Genomic DNA, 20,361 nt, shown 5'->3' with positions numbered 1-20,361 from the left:
TTTCTCTTCCCTCTTTTCCCCTTTTTCTCTTCTCCTTCCTATTTTTTCTCCTTTTCCCTCTTCCCAATTTTTGACTCTTCTTCCAGGTTTTTGTGTGTCCGGGGCAGCTTGCACCGGCCCCCACTGGTTACGCCCACTGCTCCTATTTAAACCCATTTATCATGTTTATACAGACATTAAATCATGACAATAGTTCAAATGGAGTTTACCTATTATGATTTTATTAACTTCGTTAAAGAAATTCTCTAAATTTTGCTTACCTTGGTCAACGGGCAATACTTGTTAACAGTCGGGCAACGCTATGAACTGTAGAAATATATCTTTCTCCGGTTCATAGTTTTATATTCAAGTCGCATATATTTTGACGCCCAAAACGTATTCGAAGCCGAATATTCGCCTTCGAATATTCACTTTGAACCAGCCTTTAGCCTGTTAAAATTAATCCACTTCAAATATTGATTATGGATTGACGTATTATGCTCTATAAACGAGACATATTAGGAGAAATCAAGATGTACCTTTCGATATGATCCGTCACATTATTACTTTGACTCCCAGCTGATTTGGCTGAGACAATTACAAAAATGTTTTGCTTTTGGAGTCTTTTTAGAGAGGTAAGTATAATAGTACTCAATCACACTTGAGTGTTCTACAACATGCACATCTCAAGCTACCAGATCTATGACAAAATCCATGGCCTTTCACATCTTAATTGGGAGGTATATGGTAATATTTATGAAGTTCTATTCCATTTCTCCAACTTCAACTTAAATGGGCAATTATACTTAACATGATGTCTATTGGACCTCTCTGTTTTAGCCATATTTTTGTTACAATGCTTAAACATGTTGATTTTTTTAGAGTTTCATGGGAAAAAAAGAACTCAACTCACAAATGTAAACATTCTATACTTTAAAGTGAGCTTTCTACAGAACATAATTCCTCTTGATACTACACAAAAGGATGGAGCTAACATGGGTGTCAGATTAAGAGATTATTGCCAATTGAATGTCTGAAATTCATAAAACCATTCTTTACAGTTGTTGGTGCTAATAATATTATGTTAGTATTGGAGACTGATGAGAAACAAGAGTTGAATCGTTGATATTATATCCTTCATACATGTATTCTCATTCATTAATTAGTTAAAAGTGTGTCACATGACCATGATGACCAATAATACGGTAGTTTCACTATTTGGAAAAGAGGATGAAAAAAGTTTATTGACCGAGGGAGAGGGATACTATTGGGAGAGGATAATAGTAGACTATTCCCTGGGCTATAACCTTATGACCTCCTCCAGGATGCTCAGTTTAATTTTCGAGAATTCCAGGAATAAGATAGAACTGCATAAATATTACCATATACCTCCCAATTAAGATGTGAAAGGCCATGGATTTTCTTGGTCAAACTATGTCTAGACTTTTTATTAAGTAGGAAAAGTTCAACGACCGTCAACAAAGACAAGGTACGTTTACATCACAGACCTACATGTAGGTCTAGGCCTAGGCCATGTATAATGCCAGTGTTGGCCTATTGCAAAATCTTTACACAATCAATGAACACAGAATACATGAATAAAGGATATAAAACAGATATTTACTTCTCTTTACTCAGGATTTAGTGTAATCTATTGGTCCCCTTGGTGAACTGGAGACCATGGCCTACTATTCTTTTCAGACCAAAGGTTGAAGGAAAATAGTGGGCCCACATTAATTAGTCCTTATTGGTATAGTATGCAGATTTGTATTATTACCAAAAAATATGATACCCAAAAGAACTTTCTTTATTGATATCTTAATCCATGCATTGTAGCTTTGCCCGTTCAATTTTTAAAGAACAATAATCAACATTTGGTTTTAGCTAGCAACCTTAGAAAGACATTAGTTGGTGCCAACAATATACAAACACAAACAATTATCAAATTCTGGCCTTATATTAAATGTAACTTTCACAATTTTGATGAGAAAAAGTTGGATGTTAACAGCTAAGGTAACTTAGAATTATAGTATCAAAACCTCCACTACTATAATGAGAAATTGGTATTCAGTCTTGTCCCTGCTTACAGTTAGTAAAATACAACAAATTATGATTCACTCTGGCACTTCCTTTTAAGGACTCTTGATGGACAAAATGTGGTGCTCAAACAGACAGCATGGACCCCGTGGTGGGGGCATTTGTCAAATGTTAAAAATATACCCAGATTTGGTTTGGTCAGGGGTGGGATGCTGAAGTTTCAAAACCCCTACCCATTTCTAAGGGTCATTTTGGCAGAAAAAAAGTACCCATTTCTAAGCATCTTTCATGTATAAAGATATACGGGGATGTTCGATGTGCAAGCGTTATGTCATATGGCCTTCACATGGTAACTAATTTGCATGTGAAATAGCATCAAAACATGGAAAATATGCCAAATTTGTGAGTCCGGGAAAATGGGTCTATTTTATATTTTGTGGTAAGCGTGTACTCCCGCAACACTTGCGTCACGCTAAGATTGCCAGAAGCCCCCCCCCCCCAGCTATGGCCGCCAATAGCCCAACGGAATTATCTATAGACTGCACATGAACTTTAATATTGTCCCTGCAACAGGATTATATTGTCATTAAACTGATACAATACCACTTCTTTGTTCCCTTATTTTATACAAATGCTTTAAAAGCATAAAAGGGCATTTAGTCCAAGTTTAATTTTCCACACCTTTCCGATTTGTATGCTTTACAGGCCTCGTCAATACTAACTTCCCACAATGCCAACTTCCGTTTAAACAGCATTTTTGTGACAAGAGAGATATTTCTTTTTTTAATTTTTAGTCCCCAGGGAAGGAGAATTTTAATTCCCACACATGCAATTATCAGAAGTTTGCTGCAAATAACCTAGCAGACGATGAAGCAGAGGCCTATACAACAAGATTCTATGAAAATTTGCATGGATTCAAAACTTTGGCTATGAACATTAAATGAATCCAAATAGTTTTATTTCTTGATGTTTTAGATCACTGGGAGACTATTTTTTGTACAAGATATCCATAAAAGCCACTTTAAAGCTGTAACTCGCACATTTGGACTGATACTGCATTTTATCAATAGTACGCAATACATTACATAATTGCACCATGATACATATGTTATTTGCATCATTACATGTATATGTGTGCTCTACATTAGGTATTATACAAATGATAATGTTAATGACCATGCAAATGATACTTACAATGTATGCTCTATGACGTACCATATACATCACAAGTGGCATGTGTTTAATATACACTTTTCATTGCACCATACAAATGACATTTATGCCGGAATTACAAGGAATCACCCATTGTAGTCTCCATTTTCCAATACAAATATTTTCAACCCCCTCCCCCCTTTGTGAATTTTTGAATTACCCTTTTTATCCATTCCTCCTTCACGTTCAGGAAAATGGTGACTACTTTGGATGACCCCTTATCATGTTGCATCATAAAAGTGACATGATGATGTACATACAGTGTTTTCAAAAGGACTTTTACAAAATGAACATTCACAACCTAGGTCGAATTAGTGAACTATTGTATGTCTTGCATATCTCTCCTAGATAAAATATTATTCTATGAAGAAAACTATCGCACAATTTTTATTTTGAGGTCCATTCATAAAAAGCTGTGTGTTCACATGGTTAACACAAGTCGATGGAGAATTAATGGAAAACTTTGAGCCAAAATATGTACCAGTTTTTGCAGTAACTTTAGGGTTTGCAGTGGGAAACAAGCATTACTTTTGCCACAAAGCCTGCACATTATCCGGGCACATTATGTACTTATAACACAGTACTATGTACTACAATAGATCACTTATGTGACAATGTTCTCAAAACATGAAAGCCCTATACCTTATACTTAAAGCAATGATGACCATTAGGATGCTTAACATTACTTTTTTTTTTCAAACAAAATTCTCTTCACATTATCCAAATGGAAATCAAGAAAGTAAGAGATGACCCTGCAAGAGTGAAGATCACAGGCGTTGTAAATGTGTGTCAAAATCCATAATCTAATATTAAACACCATGCGTCTGACAAGGGCAATACACAGTAGCGAATAGCAATATACAACTAATGTACAATTGGAATGTCTGGTTTTTGTTGCCACTTTTGTTCACTGGGGACTTTTGAATTTGTGCTTTTAGGGTCATTTTAGCAGTTTTTGTTAATAAAATGTTTTTTTGAAATCTTGCCGTATGCTTTAAGAAACCAGAATGTACACGTATATTAAACTGTGCAAAATGTTATATGTTAAATGTATGATACCTAATATTTTACCTAATTGTATATTTGACAAATGATTTGGCAATTCCAGTAGATTTGCCCATACAATTTGTCAAATCCGGCCATGTCTAATAAACAATAAACATAGAATTGGTGCAAACGCAGGGGGATTTGTACCTTTCTAAAAAACAAATTACCCTTACCACTTCTGTGCTCAATTGTATGATAGTGGTAGAAATCAAGAAAAAACATAGGGAGTTGGGGTTAATGTCCACATTTTTGCAGTCAGCCTTCCCCCCCATCTTAGGTGCACAAATGCATTTTCAGCCAAAAAGTACAAGTGATGCACCTGTAGAACTCTAAATCTCTGAAGTGTAAGAAAAAATTACCCTGATGGCAACAATTTCTATGCTATCTTTGACATTCAAAGCCAAAATTCAAAATATAAAGTTCATAAGTTCAAGGTTCTAAATTCTAAATTCAAAATACACAATTCAAAAGTTCAAGGTTCAAAATTCTAAATTCAAATCCAAGGGCAAGAACATCAAAATCAAATTCTAATTGGGAAAAATAGCTACTTTTAAGTACACTTAAAAACACTTTTAAAACACTTAAGGCCAAGTAAAAAAAAAAACCCTGATGTTTCACGTCCCGGTTTTTGAAGAAAAAAGAGGAAGAGGCACTTTTTATTTTTTATCAGGAAAATTGACCAGAATACCCATATTTAGCACCATATTTGGTGTATGGTGTATTTGGAATGATATCCAAAAAATAAGGAGGCGGCCTTTTTTTATTTCTTGTTTTGAGGAGTTAGGCTCCTCTAGTGATCACAAACTCTCCTGAAACACATCTTATGCATTTGCAAGGCTAAAGAATAAGTTTTAACTTCTGAAACATCTTTCATTAACAAGTTTTATCTGGACATTCAAAATAAAAATAAAATTCAAGAATCTTTAAAAGGATGAGGGCAGGGACGTGAAGCATAAATATTTTTTTACTCGGCCTAACTTAGTACTACTTACTTAGCATAATTCATTCCTAAATCTAATCAATGTCAAACAGGTTGACACCCTACCTACCACCATGTGACTTAATTATGGGTCATACAGAACTCCAAATATCTCGAAAGTGTTTCCAGAGTTAACAGCAATTATGCAAATAATGAGTGTTTCCAGAGTTAACAGCAATTATACAAATAATGAATGAGGTACCTAATTAACATATTTTAAGCCCCAAAACTAATCAGGTTGAGGCCATGGTGGACCCATTCATTGTACCACACAACATCTATACACTATACGAAATCAAATCACTGAAAAAAGCACTGACATCTGAAATGAACACTGAACATGCTGAAAAAAACGGTCTCTGTAATAACAACTAATAATCACTGAAACACTCACTGAAATTTGATCATTTCAGTGGGATTAGTGAGCTTCAGTGTGATTAGTGTCCCAAGGTCATTTCAATCACACTGAAACTCACTAATCCCACTGAAATGATCAAATTGTCAGTGAGTGTTTCAGTGATTATTTTAGTTGTTATACAGCCTCCGTTTTTTTCAGCATGTTCAGTGTTCATTTCAGATGTCAGTGCTTTTTTCAGTGATTTGATTTCATAGTGATATAGACCTTATGAATTTTAAAATATTGTGTTCACAAGGATTTGGGAGTTAAAATCACTATATTTATGCAAATGAGGTACCTAATTAGCATATAATAGGCCCAAAACCTAATCAGATCGAGGCCACAGTGGACCTATCCATTGTACCACATAACTCTCTAGATATCCAGATATTGTGTTCACAAGGTTTTGCAGACCAATCCAGCTAACTGTTCAGTCTCAGCCCTTCAGTCTAATCAGGGTTTTGCAGACAAATCCAGCTAAATGTTCAGTCTCAGCCCTTCAGTCTAATCAGGGTTTTGCAGTTTTCAGCCTTGTGATTTGATTTCTAACGAAATCTTTAATTCGGTCTGGTTCTCTTTTGTGTAGGATTGGATATTTATCCTGTGCAAGTCTACATTTCTCCCTTGACGGGAGGAGTCCTCTTCTGATATAGCTGTCAAACATTGTATAAACAGCTTTTTTCTCTTCTGTCGACCATGCAAGCCATCCTTTCTTTTCTGCAAATTAAATCCAAACATAAAAATATTTGAAAAATATTTTGAAGTATTTCAAAGTACAGAATAAATTGAACTAGACAATTTGAATGTACTTAGATATTGATATATGTGACACGATCAAGGGAAATGAGTCGGATGTCGCTAATATTGATTTTGAGATATTGGCAAAGAAAGTGTTCAAATTCTTTTGTTTTATATTGTTTTCAGCGATTGATCAAGTGACGTAACTTCGCAAAGAAAAGTCGCATCATCATGGGGTTTTCAGTTAAATGCTTTGTAATTCATACACATACTTTTATGTACAATATAATTCTTTTGTATTTTATGTTTCCTCAAGATCCATGCAGGGAATTAGCAATACGAGAAGTGACACTGGCTTGCACCAGCACTACAGCTATGCAAGTCGCCATTACAGCGCCATCGCGTACTTGGAACACAGCCGTGTCGCGAACGCTGGCGTCCGTCGCGATTGCTGAAAACTTTCAAGCACTAAACTTGTCATTTGCTGCATCCATCCTTAGACTGTTTCGGGCGAATTTTTTCAAATGTTGAAAATATGTACTTTATTTGTGAATTTTTCATGTTTTTAGCCCGGTTTTTACGCATGTACAATCAACATGAACTTAATTTTATGAAATACATAAAACTGACCAAAGTCCTTCCAAAAATAGAAAGAAAATAAAGAGAAATTGCTCTAAATTACAATCATAACATGTCCTGCTCCATCAGACTTGGAATCAGTCTATTCAGAAGCAGAGCTGCCAACATTGGAATCTTGAAAAAAGGGAGATTTCCTGTTGCAATCAGGGAGATTTGTCAAAATGTGTACATCTTAATGGACGAAACCATTTCCTTTTCAGGGAGATGACCAAAAATTAAGGGTTCTGAAGGTTTAAAAGTATAGGAGTCTCCTGCGAAAAGAGGGAGAGTTGGCAGCTCTGCAGAAGTCATCGTCAAGTTAATGGTCATTGACACCGGGGGTGCTATGCCTAGCGCGTAGTCGGGGTACTGGCGAGGCTATCTCAGCACCCCGGATACGTGATGATCTCAGCACCCCAGCACCCCAATGGCAGACTCCATACATGTGTCAAATTGTGTGATCCGCAGCAATTTCTTTTCAGGCTCCAAATAGCGTGTGCAAGTTGGCTGGTCCGCGTTTCACTGTCAGACCTATGATCCATGCTAAGAGCCTGAAGTCAGGCAAAGGCCAGAAAATTCTCATGACTGCAACAAGCTATTCTGATCAATTTTGAAATTTTAAAACAAATATCAGCAGAATAAAGTAATTAATTTATCATTACCATATTAGCATAATTATTACTTTTGGGGAATCAAATGCAAAATGTGACTTACTTCTTTTTGGATTGGATCTTTTTATTCTTTTAGCACTTGGCTCCCAGTCTTCTTCTTCCTCCTCCTCCTCTCTATTCAGGGGACTGTGGTGTGAACTTGCCTTCTTGCTACATCCTGCATAATTTTCAAAGGATTTCTATCAACTATCATTGTGTTTTTCTCCAAAAAAGTTGAGATTTTTATACCAGTAGAAGGCTTTAGGTACATCATGTTTGTTTTGTGCAGAAAATATTTCTTGCAAATTTATTTGCTTCGCGAAATAATCGCCAAATTTGTGCTTACCGGATGTAGACATGAAGAAAATTCAACATAGTGGCCTATGCAGCAGTATACATAGTATATGGTACAGTAAATTGGGCATAACTCACAAACGCAAGCTCAGAATCGACTCAATATCGATATCTACTTAACTATGTCATAAAAATACCATGTTAGGATCACATAATAGACCTGTAAAGACATTTACCTTTTGTGATGATCTATGAAAGCCACTCTAATTAAAGAATGTTTGGCTTTAAAGGGTGATCATAATCACACAAACTAAGAGGCTCTCAGTATTATTGAGATTTTTTTCTCCATTCCACGTTTTTCTAAATTACATCTCATAACCTAGTTGACTCTGGTGATGAAAAGCCACTCATTTAACAAAAACATGTTCCACATCCAGTATACATGATACCACCGTTTATTTCAGTACCTATACTGTACGAGTCAAAATAAAGGTTCCCTGCCAAACTATTAAAAAAAAACGTCCCGCCATCTTATGATTACAGTTTTCAACTTATTTTGAAGAAGAGTTTCTCTTCTATCACCTGGTGAAGAAATCATCAAATTTGAGCTACCCATTTGTTCCATGCAATTTCAAGATGGCAACTTTTGGTTTGATCTCAGATCACTTTCTTAGAACTGTACCAGCTAAGAAGAATCTTACACAAACAAACTATAAACTGCATAGTAAATGAAGTAGTGTTGTAAATGAAGTCTGATTTTAACATTTTCGCTTTGCAATTTGTGACTTGGAGCTATATACTCACATTGAAGCTCATAATTACTTTATTTACGAGTACCACATTATTTTCAAATTGAAATTGACCAAATCAAAAAATTCAAAATTCCTCTGAATGCTAATGTACTACACTTCCAATCAATAGCAATCATTTTGTTATGACTTTTGTAGATTTTCCAAGAAAAATGCACAAATCTGGAGAACCTTCATTTTGACTCAGACTGTAAATGTTAGATGAAAGACATTTAATCCTTGAGGGGCACATCCCCAGCTTAGACACCTCTTTCATCCTGCAAACCATTTTGCCCACTCCCATCATTCAAATTAACCCTGTGGCTGCTTCTGTGCCCATTTACAGAAAGACAATCCACTTCAACAAACCTAATGAAAAACTGTTAATGCAGAGAAAACATGAATAATAATTATGTAGGTCTTTGCAAAAAACATACTTGCAGATTCATCATTTTTGGTTCTGTTCCGGGTTTGAGGTCTGCATGACGTATCCACTGTACTCATTGTTTCACCATTGTTGGTTGTGTGACTGGATTGGGGCCTGCATGACTCTGAGCCATCCACCTCATATGACTCATCTACTGAACCTGCATTGGTAAATTGAAAACAAATCATGAATACTATGAAAAATGTTCTGAAACATACACAAAACCGTAAGGACAAAGCAGATTCTTGCCTGATGATTCATATAGAGGCTCTGCACATGTAACATATCATACTTAAGTATGGAAGACTTGGCAAATAAAGTTATTATGACCAGGAGTATAGAGATAGTAGTTGTAGAGTACATAGGGAAATAGCAATACAAGATCAAGATAATGATGCTTACAAAAATATTTATCTGTGTCTGATAATCATAAGCAAGCAAGCTATATCATTCAGTGCATCTCACAATTATATTTTACAAAGTTAATACACAAAATCAGTAAGACAACTTCCACCTTAGGTACTAAGTTTACTACTAACTGTACAAAACTTAATTAACCTAGTCTATATTTTCTTTTGCTTGGTTTGTTTTTATGTCCTTTTGTAAAGGGGGTGCAACATTAATCAGGCTTTGCTGCAATCTCCTCCACCTCTTTGTCTGTTTGTATGTGTTGCTTTTATGATGGAAAATAATATGAATGAATATATGAAATTCTATTGAATGGCTATTATCCAATCAGAACTTTCTAAACAGGTATCAACTTGATCAACCAATTATAATTATCAAAAAATTTGGGTATGTAATATTAAAATAATTTATCACTTACTTCCCATTTTCTTAACGAATCAGAAATAAGCATCAAATGATAACATCCCACACATCTCTCTTTTGTTACACACACACCCCCACCCACACCCCTGTCACTCTCTCCATTGTTGATCACAATACCATGACATCATTTCCTCAAGAGTGACCGCCATCTCTATCTTTTCTTGTTGAATCACCTTCTATATTTTATCCGTCAGTCATTGATTCAAATAGCTCTTCTTACAGAAGAGCCCTTACAGATCTCTACTGCAGTCCCTGCACATTATAACAGCTAAATTCTGCCTGTGTTCACAGTGCCACATGTACTTCTATTTAAGTAGCCCAACCATCAAAAAACACATAGCTAATGTTTTGCATAGTACCATGGAACATGGTCCAAGTTCAGCCCAATTTTTTGATTTTGTCATTACATGATGACCAGGTTGGGACCAACCACCATCTATGAAACTCGCTCCAGAAAACACATCTTTTATCATGATCACGATATGGTCTGTAAAAAGTGATGTCTGCCATAGTTCCTTTGATTATGGGCTACATACATGAAACAAACTACTACAAAAGGCTATCTATGTCACGTAACTTTCACTTCATTTTGAAAATTTGAAATTTAACTGCCTAATGTGGATATTGTTCACAATCACTCTGATAATACAAAACAAATATGAAGTGTAGACAAACCTGATGACACTTTGATGGGGATGGGATCAACATCAACGTCATCTGCATCATCACATTGGACTGGTATGTCTGTAAATATGTAAAGAAAGATTTTTAAAATATGAAAAAAATCAAACTGTGGTGCAAATTAAGCATATAATAAAAAGTGATGTCTGCCATAGTTCCTTTGATTGTGTGCTACATACATGGAACAAACTACTACAAAAGGCTATCTATGTCACATAAATATCACTTCATTTTGAAAATTTGAAATTTAACTGCCTAATGTGGATATTGTTCGCAATCACTCTGATAATACAAAACAAATATGAAGTGTAGACAAACCTGATGGCACTTTGATGGGGATGGGATCAACATCAACGTCATCTGCATCATCATATTGGACTGGTATGTCTGTAAATATGTAAAGAAAGATTTTTTAAATATGAAAAAAATCAAACTGTGGTGCAAATTAAGCATATAATGATAAACTGATCGCTGACTTATCTATAGAGTGTATGCAATACTACGTCACTCAGACCTTGGTCAGAACCTGTCCTACATTAGGGTTTGGACAAATTAATACAGGGTATCTTTTGTACAATGTTTGAATAGACAAGTGCTTCTGAATCATTGACTATAGAATCAAACCAGTGACCATGTGCTTAGTTTGTCTCAGACCTGTCCTAAAACATGGCTGTTAATTCAATTGTTATTCCATTCTGGCTAGTTGATTGCATACACTCTATAGAATTATCCATGTCATATGAATTCTGTTTGGCTTTTGAGAGGTCCTGGGATCAATTCCTGGCAACCCCGGAAAATATTTTGTTTTGAAAATAACCCATGTTCATAAAAACATATTCCTTTGTCAAAAGAGAAATTAAAGCAAATCGACATTCGATCATGATTCATCCATCACTAAAATGCTTTAAGACCTAACCTGGACTGGCAACCACTTGTGATCAGAAGAAGAATTGTTCTCTATACTAAAAGGCTAGAGGGGGTTACCTGGCTTTACCTTTTCAAAATGTTCTACACCCCGCCCAATGCTTAACCAGGAGTCACAAGAATGCCCCTCCAAATATTATTCAAGGACAGTCAAGGACTCTGAGTGGGACTCATTACCAAAATCACTTACTGACATAGCAGATTCAACAGTCTACAATTCAGAATTGTCACGTCCACCATTGGTTTTTGTAAAGGTAGCACATTAATTGACAAACTTGAAAACTTGAAACCAAATGGCTTGGACTATTCTTAACTATAAAAAGCACCAAGAAATGTATATATCTAAAGTAGCCCAGTATGGTGATCTTAGTTTGCAATCCATCTATTCCATTCAAAATAATATTCGGGTACAGTATTTCAATTGGCTACAAGATACGGACCACACTAGATAGTTATAGCATAACTGTTATTTCATGCAATTTTTCATGTAGAAGACAATTTCTAATGGTGTTGGTTACACGGTGTATAAAACTCTGTCTATAAATGTAAATTGTAATATATAAATAACAGTGGTAGTTCTCAGGCTTTTCAAGTTGGTGAAACTGCTGCTATGCTCAGCATGATCTACATGACCCCACCACAAATCATTGGACAATATTGCTGACGGAGCATCATGTCATTGCCAAGTACAAAGAGATTGAAGATTATGATACTGCTGATGACAAACTAGAGGGAGATGACAAAGCTACAGTACTACATGTAGTGATTCAAGGATACCATATAAACTCATTGCGGAGTTTTGAACACTTTAGTAAGCCACCACATAATAAACCATGGAGAAAAAGAACTAGAAGGAGATGTGTGGGCCCAGCACTATATTTGATGATATGCAGATATACTGCCCAGTACAAAAACTTGATGTAGCAACCCCAGGTTTTAGCAAACTTAACAATCTGCCCAGTGCTCAAATTGTACAGCATCAATTGAGTGTGAAGTGCATGCCCTTTACATTGCAGGATCTGCTTGGAAATTTAGTGTTAAAATAGTATACTTACCATTGACATCTATGTCATCTAACGATTTGCCACTCCATCTTCCCACTTCCCCACGGTCCATAGCCAGCATTAACTTGGATACCTTGCAAAGTTCTATGTGTGACTCTTGGAGTCGGTAGAAATGGGTGTGTACGTTGACATCATGTCCTAGATGATCTGCTAACCATCTCATCTGATTCTCCTTTAAGGCAAGCACTTGAGATACAGTTGCTGCATATTGTCGTACTCTTGTTGTTTTGATTGCTTCTGGGGACTCCAACTCATCTCCCATATCGGCTACTACCTTAGCAATGCATTCTCCTCCATCAAGCCGAGTCATTGACCTTCTTCTTGCAAACACATACTTGTTGTCATCTAGAATACCATACTGACCCCTCTTCATGATGATTGTGCTAAGTGCAGTCTGGCACTCTTTGGGTATTATTACAGGAACATATCGCCCCTTCTTTCCTTTGATTTTCACAAGTTTCAGTTCATCTATTAAGTGTTTCTCCAAAGATGATAGCTGATCTTCTATCTCCTGAATTGTGGCAATGGCTGGTGGGTGGGTGATTGATGTTACTTTGATCTTGGCCATTTCAGCGGGTCTACGTTTGTTGAACAAAATTAGACGAGCTAATGTTGCTTCTTGAAGCATTCTGTACTGCTGCCAATTGTTGGCTGTTGTCCCCAACAACTTCACTTCAGAAATTAAATGTGATGATAATTTCTTTAGGTCTTGTGTTTTGGGCAGTTCTGTTACTTTCTCACACTTCCGGGAGTTCAGAGTGGCTGTAGCTCTGCTGGCAAGCTTCAGACCCCACTCTGATGTATGCAGCTGAAGGTATCTGTTTGCTTCTGCTTCTGCTCTCTCATTGGGTGGCTCCTGTCGTATGGCTTGACCCCGCTTAATTCGTGCTAGCCACGCAAGATCATGGCCTAGTTTGATAGGAACACTGGGCTTCTTCATTTCATCATCATTGTCTGCATCCGGGCAAGACAGGTAGTCAGCTGCTTCCACGATGAGGTCGAACTTAGATGGTTTGAGGAAATCACTAATGTATGTACCTGATGGATCCAATTCTCTCAACTTAAGGACAAGTTTAGCAGCACTTCGCATCTTCTGTGACACCAGGTGTTTTCTCTCTACATCCTTTCTGAGGATCTGGTTGCCGTACTGTAAAATCAATGGGTCACTAGATAGCACATTGTAAACCTCACCTCTTTGCATGGAGGCCAATACATGGCGCTGTAATTTGTCACTTACTCCAGAGTACTTATATTTCAGTATCTCGCTCTCCATACGAATGGTTGTCTTTTTGGTTGTGTCATCACCATCAACGTGATCGTTTTTGGCAATACAGGTGTATCTAGCATGTCTCCACAGATTGTCCACATGGACATATCCGAGACAGTTCGGACAGGGCGTATAATCGTCATAGTTATAGTAACTGTCACACGGTCTCCTTAGCAATATCAGTTCACCTATACCTGTCTTTAGAACTTTGTCATTATGGTAATAATTCCCTTTGTGTCGTAACAGATCAAGTTGTTGCGTCCGGTGTTTACCTTTTGGTGAGGCATTAATTTTGGCAACAGCCAACTCATCTGCATGTTGTGACAGCAAATGCCTGCCAATTACCACTTGCAGCAGTTTACCACAATACACACATGCATTTCTTTTGTCATACACTCTTTTTTCTCCATGTTCAGTTTTCTTCTTACTTGCACACTTTATGTGAATTTCTGCAGGCTCAGACTCTTGGGCCTTGCTTTCTTCATTGTTCTCCACTACACTGCCTTCTACATCACTCTCTTGTGGTCTACTTTCTTCACCACTATCTTCCACTGTAGTGATCTCTTTTCCAAAAGTATGTGGTCCTTCGTCACCACTACCTTCCATTGTGTTGATATCTGTTCTACATGTATGTGGCTTGCCTTCTATTTCATGGAGCATATCATTAATAGTTGATGCAATTGCCTGCACTTCTGGAATGTTTTTGTCTGTGGAATCTACAAATGTATTATCATATATCATGGTGTAGCTCTTCAGATCTTGATCACTGCCTTGTAGCTTGCAGTCTTTATCACTGACTTGTGGTATCTCAACTTTTTTAGTGACATCTTGTGCTTGGGCTTCTTCACCTACTTCTTGTTGCTTAACCTTTTGTCGGATGACTTCTTGTGGTTTGTCCTCTTCCTCTGTGAGTTCCTGTGCTATGTCATCTGCCACAGAGACTGGTGCTCTATCATCTTCCTCTGTGATTTCTTGTGTGTCATCTTCTTCATCACTAATTTCTTGTGTGTCATCTTCGTCACCACTGATTTCTTGTGTGTCGTCTTCATTATCACTGATTTCTTGTGTGTCATCTTCTTTATCACTGATTTCTTGTTTGTCGTCTTCGTCATCACTGATTTCTTGTGTGTCGTCTTCATTATCACTAATTTCTTGTGTGTCATCTTCGTCATCACTGATTATTTCTTGTGTGTCATCTTCATCATCACTGATTTCTTGTGTGTCATCTTCTTTATCACTGATTTCTTGTGTGTCATCTTCGTCATCACTGATTTCATGTGTGGCGTCTTCATCATCACTGATTTCTTGTGTGTCGTCTTCATCACTGATTTCATGCATGTCATCTTCATCACTGATTTCTTGTCTGTTGTTTTCATCACTGATTTCTTGTGTGTCTTCTTCATCAGCAATTTCTTGGGCTTTGGCTTTGTCTGTTTTCTCAGCGATTCCTCGTGTGTTGTCTTCCTCCTTGGTTTCTAGCGTATTGATGTCTTCTTCCTTGATTTCTTGGGTATTGTCTTCTTCATCAGCAATTTCTTGGGTATCTTTGTCTTTTTTCTCAGTGATTTCTTGCGTATTGTCTTCCTCCTTGGTTTCTAACATATTGATGTCTTCTTCCTTGATTTCTTGGGTATTTTCTTCATCAGCAATTTCTTGAGCGTTGTTTTTTTCCCCATTGAACCTGTGTGTGTTGCCTTCTTCCTCAGTAATTTCTTGTACTTTGTCTTCTTCCTCAGTGATTGCATGCATGTTGACTTCTTTCTCAGTGTTTGCTTGAGATTTGTCTTCTTCAGTGATTTCTTGTGCTTCGTCTTCTTCCCCGCTGATTTCATGTATGTTGTCTAATCCTTTCTCAGTGTTTTCTTGTGTGTTGTCTTCTCCAGTGGTTGCTTGTGTGTCTTCTTCTTCAGTGTTTTTTAGTCTGTTGTCTTCTTCTTCAGTGATTGTTTTTCTGTTGTCTTGTTCTTCAGTGATAATTTGTCTGTTGTCTTCTTCCTCAATTATTTCTTGTGTGTTGTCTTCTCCAGTGGTTGCTTGTGTGTCTTCTTCTTCAGTGTTTTTTAGTCTGTTGTCTTCTTCTTCAGTGATTGTTTTTCTGTTGTCTTGTTCTTCAGTGATAATTTGTCTGTTGTCTTCTTCCTCAATTATTTCTTGTGTGTTGTCTTCTTCTGCAGAGATTTCTTGTGTTTTGTCTTCAGACTTTTTTGTTGCCGCTATGTACCATGTTTTCAGGTTTTCAAAGATAGCTTTTGCCTTAACTCTAATGTCCTTGCTAAACTGGCACTTGGCCACCTGTACAAAATAACATGTTAAAAAATGCCACTTTTAGGATGATGTTTTAATCTCATTAATATGCATCAGACAGAAATACTTTCAGGGCAAGTTCACTGAAAAAGCTTAACAGCTTATACATGTAATCACACTTTTCATAACTACATGTACTCATTTTGTCTTTCTTTGCTTCTTTAGAAGTTTCTTTTAGATTACAAAATGTCATTTTAGATGGGAAATCAAGGCTAAATCCATACAACTAAGTCATGCTTTTTTTTCACAGAGTGCATGTTAAGTTTATTGGTCCTTCATTGTTATACGAGGTAATCATCATGGTAATAAATCAAATACTGAAAGACAGGGCAGAACATAAAACTGAAAAATCAGCAAACTCTAACATGTCTATTCAAAACTACATGTATATATAAATACTAAAATCTTTAATGATACCAATTCAGATAGCTGGTCAAACTAAAATGGATTATTTTTATAAATGTGCAAGTGTCATAAAGGAATGCAGTGTCTGTTATTAATGAACAAATTCAAATTAGAAATGATGATAAAACCCGGGGATAAAACCAGATAATAATGAAAAGTGTATGAATTCAGCTTAGATGCGAGTATGGTGTATCACCTAAGGCTTAGCTAGGGCTAAGAAAAATATATATCTCCCAGGATGATACTTGCATTTCCCACAAATTTCCCAACTATTTCTTTATCTTTAGTCAACATTTCCCTCCAAATGGTCAAATTTCTTGGGAAGGAGCTCATGCAGATTTCCAATATGTTTCTATCATGCTCGGCATATAATGGGTAACACCTGGAAATTCTATTAATAATGAGTAAGTGAAACTGGATACAGCTACAATTGAATGTTTTACAAACATTACCTTTTTTAATGATGCCATTAGACACTTGTTATGGAAAATTTCCTTTTCCATATGAAGGTTGTTAATTCTATCCAGAGTATCCAGGCAATCTTTATGATTCTGTTGTAAAAGTTGGGAAAAGACAGTGATTTGAGTTCAAAATTTGGTATGTATAATAGTAATAGTACATAATTATTATATATACAGTACTTCATTGATAAATGTAAGACTGTTGATTGGTTCAATGTCCATTAGGTGATCTAAAATAGTTTTACCTTGCAGCAGTAAATCTCTAAATAGCAACTGAAATCCTAATAAGTAATCTTTTGGAAAGTACTATATATGGGGTAAACAAGTACTATTTTTGGTTTAAACAAGCAAACAAACAAACATGTTATCACACATGCACATTATTACCACAACTCGCTAATGCACATAACTGAGGTGCATTGCTTGAGCCAGATGATAGCGACACAGCTGAGGTTTTGGAGACAAAAGTTATATATTTGGGAGGAAATTATGCACAATTTATTAATTAAGCACATGAGGGTAAAACAAATATATACTGACTTTGAGTCTTCAGATTAAACTGTTTTGTGCATTATGGACCTTAGATTTTAGAGCATCAAGGACTCAAGTTTGATTCCAACAGGAGTTACTTTTCATCTAAGAGCACTTTGAAAAAAGTTAACCAAAACTTTTTTACAGATGCAGTAGCGTATTTGCCAGGGGTGACGAGTTCCAAAGCAAGAAAAAACATACTTTTGGGTATAAAATTGCCAAAAAAATGGGACAAAAATTTGGATATATGTCTTGGACCCCCCCCCCCCCCTCCCTAACGACCAACCCCAGATACACCACTGTACAGGTGCACAAATGGACGCATGGCCGGACACATGGACACAAATACAGAATTTGGATTAGTATGTGCTTCCATGAACATTCGTTTAGGTGACACAAAAAATGGACTATTGAAATAATCACAATGGATATGTTGTCAAATGCAACAGTCAATCATTCAGTCAGCTGCCGGTCACAACTTCTTGGGAATATGAGAGTAAAGAACTTCGGGACCTCTAGATCTGTATGCACAAAAAGTGTTACGCCAAGTCTTAAGTTAAATTAAACGTGACCCCCAGGAACATAACCTACATGCAAGTATAGAATTCACCTCTACCAGAATGGATTTATTCTTTTCATTTCCTAAAGTTATTTTGTTTTATTTTTTGATAGTAAGGACCATCAACTTGATATTGGCAACAATAAACTTACAGGTCTTTCCAGTGACAGACTTCTCTGCAGCTGGAGTTGCAAGCTACAAAGCAAAATTTCATTTATTTTCTGTTTGGTCAAATGCTCTGCTCCTGAGCTGCTGGTCACTGAAATGGCAAAAAAATAAAAATAAATAAAGAGTATTACAATGTAGGCCTACAATTAACATTATTTCACAACTTGTCAACTTTGAAATAACAACAATTAAAAGTACAGGTCAAGAGTACATAAATTGGCTTTCACTTAATTTTCTAGTTGCGAAAAAGAAAATGTTTTTACCACAAAAGAATAGGGAATTTTTAAAACATAGTACTATACTAGATGTTCCATCAGTTCAAGTCCTATCCTGTGAGCTCCTGATTTCTGCTGGATAACAAGGGGTATATTGCTTGGCACGTTGGTTTAATTACCTTTTATCAACAGATATCATGGTGTGAAAGATGGAGGAGAGAGCACCTATTTTGAATGTTATTATGTTAAATTAACATTGGGAGGGTTCCCCGGGAGGGTTACAATGGACCAAAGTGCTTAACTTGCAACCACTCTTTCAGCCCTCGAATTAAGGATCTGAAGGGGCACGGCAACTTTTTTAGGGCAAGTTGAAAATTGCCTTGGATTTTCACTTAAAAGGCATGGCAGCAGGGCAGTTTGTAATATTTTAAGAGGGCATCATGGCAACTGTTGAAAATTTGAGAAGGGCACCAAGGCAATTTCTCAAAAGTGAAGAAAACACACACAAACATAGATAGAGGATTTTATAATGAAGGGGCAGGGCTGGGGCACCGACGGCAACTTCATTAGAGGGCATGGCAAGTGACTGCCTTGGGTAAAGGACATATTTTGAGGGCATTACGGCAGTGGGGGTGGGCACCCACAGCAAAATGCCATGGGTGCCGTGGGTTAATTCGAGGGCTGCACTCTTTCAAATTCTTGGGCTGTTGCAGCAGGATGCGAGATTGACAAAACAGGGTATTTATATCTATAATTGATGGGCTTGACATGATATATGTAGCAGTAACAACTTGCTTTCTTCTGGGATACAAAATAGTTGCGTGAAAATTGCCTTGTGTGGAATAAGACTTAAAACTTGCCATAAATACACATGGAAGGTAGGCTGGTACATACCTTCTGTTTGTGTTCCTTTGTTATCAATGATTACCTGCAATGAATAAATCAATAGATCTCTGTGAGTCTACCTTCAAAGTCAGAAATTTAAAAATTTGTATCAAAAGAAAAATATCAAAGTACAATATTCCAAAATTGCTTAAAGTACATATCCCAAAATTGCTGAAAAATTGGCTCCAATACTCCTGACTTTAATATTAATAAAAAATAATTTTCATTTGTTGATTTGTGGATTCTCTTTTCTTTTTTTGGTTTGAAATGACAGCCCTGACCTGAATAAAAATAGGCTCACCCTGCCAGTCCCTAAAAAATATTTGCCCTGGATCGGACCAGATCAGTAAATCTTTAAACAGTTAACGCCATCCTGGTATTGGTCCAGTTTGGTTTGTCCGGGGATCTCAGGGTTTTTGGGGTGCCCCACAGGGGTCTAGAGTGAATCATTATGTAGATTAATAGCTCATAAATACAATGTGTGTATGAAAAAGAAAGGGAACCAACAATTTTCATTTCTTTTTCCCCCCTTGGTTTCATTTCCCCATTTCTGTCATAACAGTATTTTTTAATCTATTTTTTAAATCCTTTTAATAATCAGCAGCAAACGGAATTAACCATGTTTACTAAAAATGTCACAGCAAACTTAATATTGATCTTGCATTCACACAACAACATAATAGTATGTGTATCCCACTACAGTGTGAGTCAAAAAAAACTTTACAGTCAGAAAAATGTTTGTAACTTGTAAAATTTGAGGTTTTTGGTCATGCTGTCATCTGTGTAAGTGAACCAACATCATGATTTCTCATCACAGCTGAAAAATCACTGACCTGTGACCATTAATAAGAATATTGCAGCTACTTTTGTAAACCATGTTAAAATTCCATTGCACCAATG

At 36.5% G+C, this 20,361-nt stretch overlaps 2 protein-coding genes across 3 annotated transcripts in view; one reads left to right on the top strand and one right to left on the bottom strand.

Annotated features, from left to right (window-relative positions):
* Window positions 1-20,361, top strand: part of LOC140154263 (glycine amidinotransferase, mitochondrial-like) — an 85,809-nt gene that overhangs the window by 31,810 nt on the left and 33,638 nt on the right. The gene's annotated exons all lie outside the window — the stretch shown is intronic.
* The window catches only part of LOC140154246 (uncharacterized), a 31,715-nt gene continuing 11,786 nt past the window's right edge, over window positions 433-20,361 (bottom strand). The window contains exons 7-15 of one of the 2 annotated variants that reach the window (XM_072176838.1): window positions 19,471-19,504; window positions 18,346-18,452; window positions 17,095-17,193; window positions 12,658-16,225; window positions 10,997-11,065; window positions 10,673-10,741; window positions 9,177-9,326; window positions 7,722-7,835; window positions 433-6,368 (exon numbers count right to left, since the gene is read on the bottom strand). In XM_072176838.1, coding sequence (XP_072032939.1) covers window positions 6,160-6,368; window positions 7,722-7,835; window positions 9,177-9,326; window positions 10,673-10,741; window positions 10,997-11,065; window positions 12,658-16,225; window positions 17,095-17,193; window positions 18,346-18,452; window positions 19,471-19,504 — 4,419 coding nt within the window. In that variant the 3' untranslated portion in view covers window positions 433-6,159. The remainder of the gene's footprint in view (window positions 6,369-7,721; window positions 7,836-9,176; window positions 9,327-10,672; window positions 10,742-10,996; window positions 11,066-12,657; window positions 16,226-17,094; window positions 17,194-18,345; window positions 18,453-19,470; window positions 19,505-20,361) is intronic. The other variant, XM_072176844.1, reaches the window with a different exon arrangement.

Source organism: Amphiura filiformis, chromosome 1 (assembly GCF_039555335.1).
Source record: "Amphiura filiformis chromosome 1, Afil_fr2py, whole genome shotgun sequence".
Classification (NCBI taxonomy): domain Eukaryota; kingdom Metazoa; phylum Echinodermata; class Ophiuroidea; order Amphilepidida; family Amphiuridae; genus Amphiura; species Amphiura filiformis.
The sequence above is the reverse complement of the archived record's forward strand: the minus strand, read 5'-3'. Positions and strand labels throughout refer to the sequence as shown.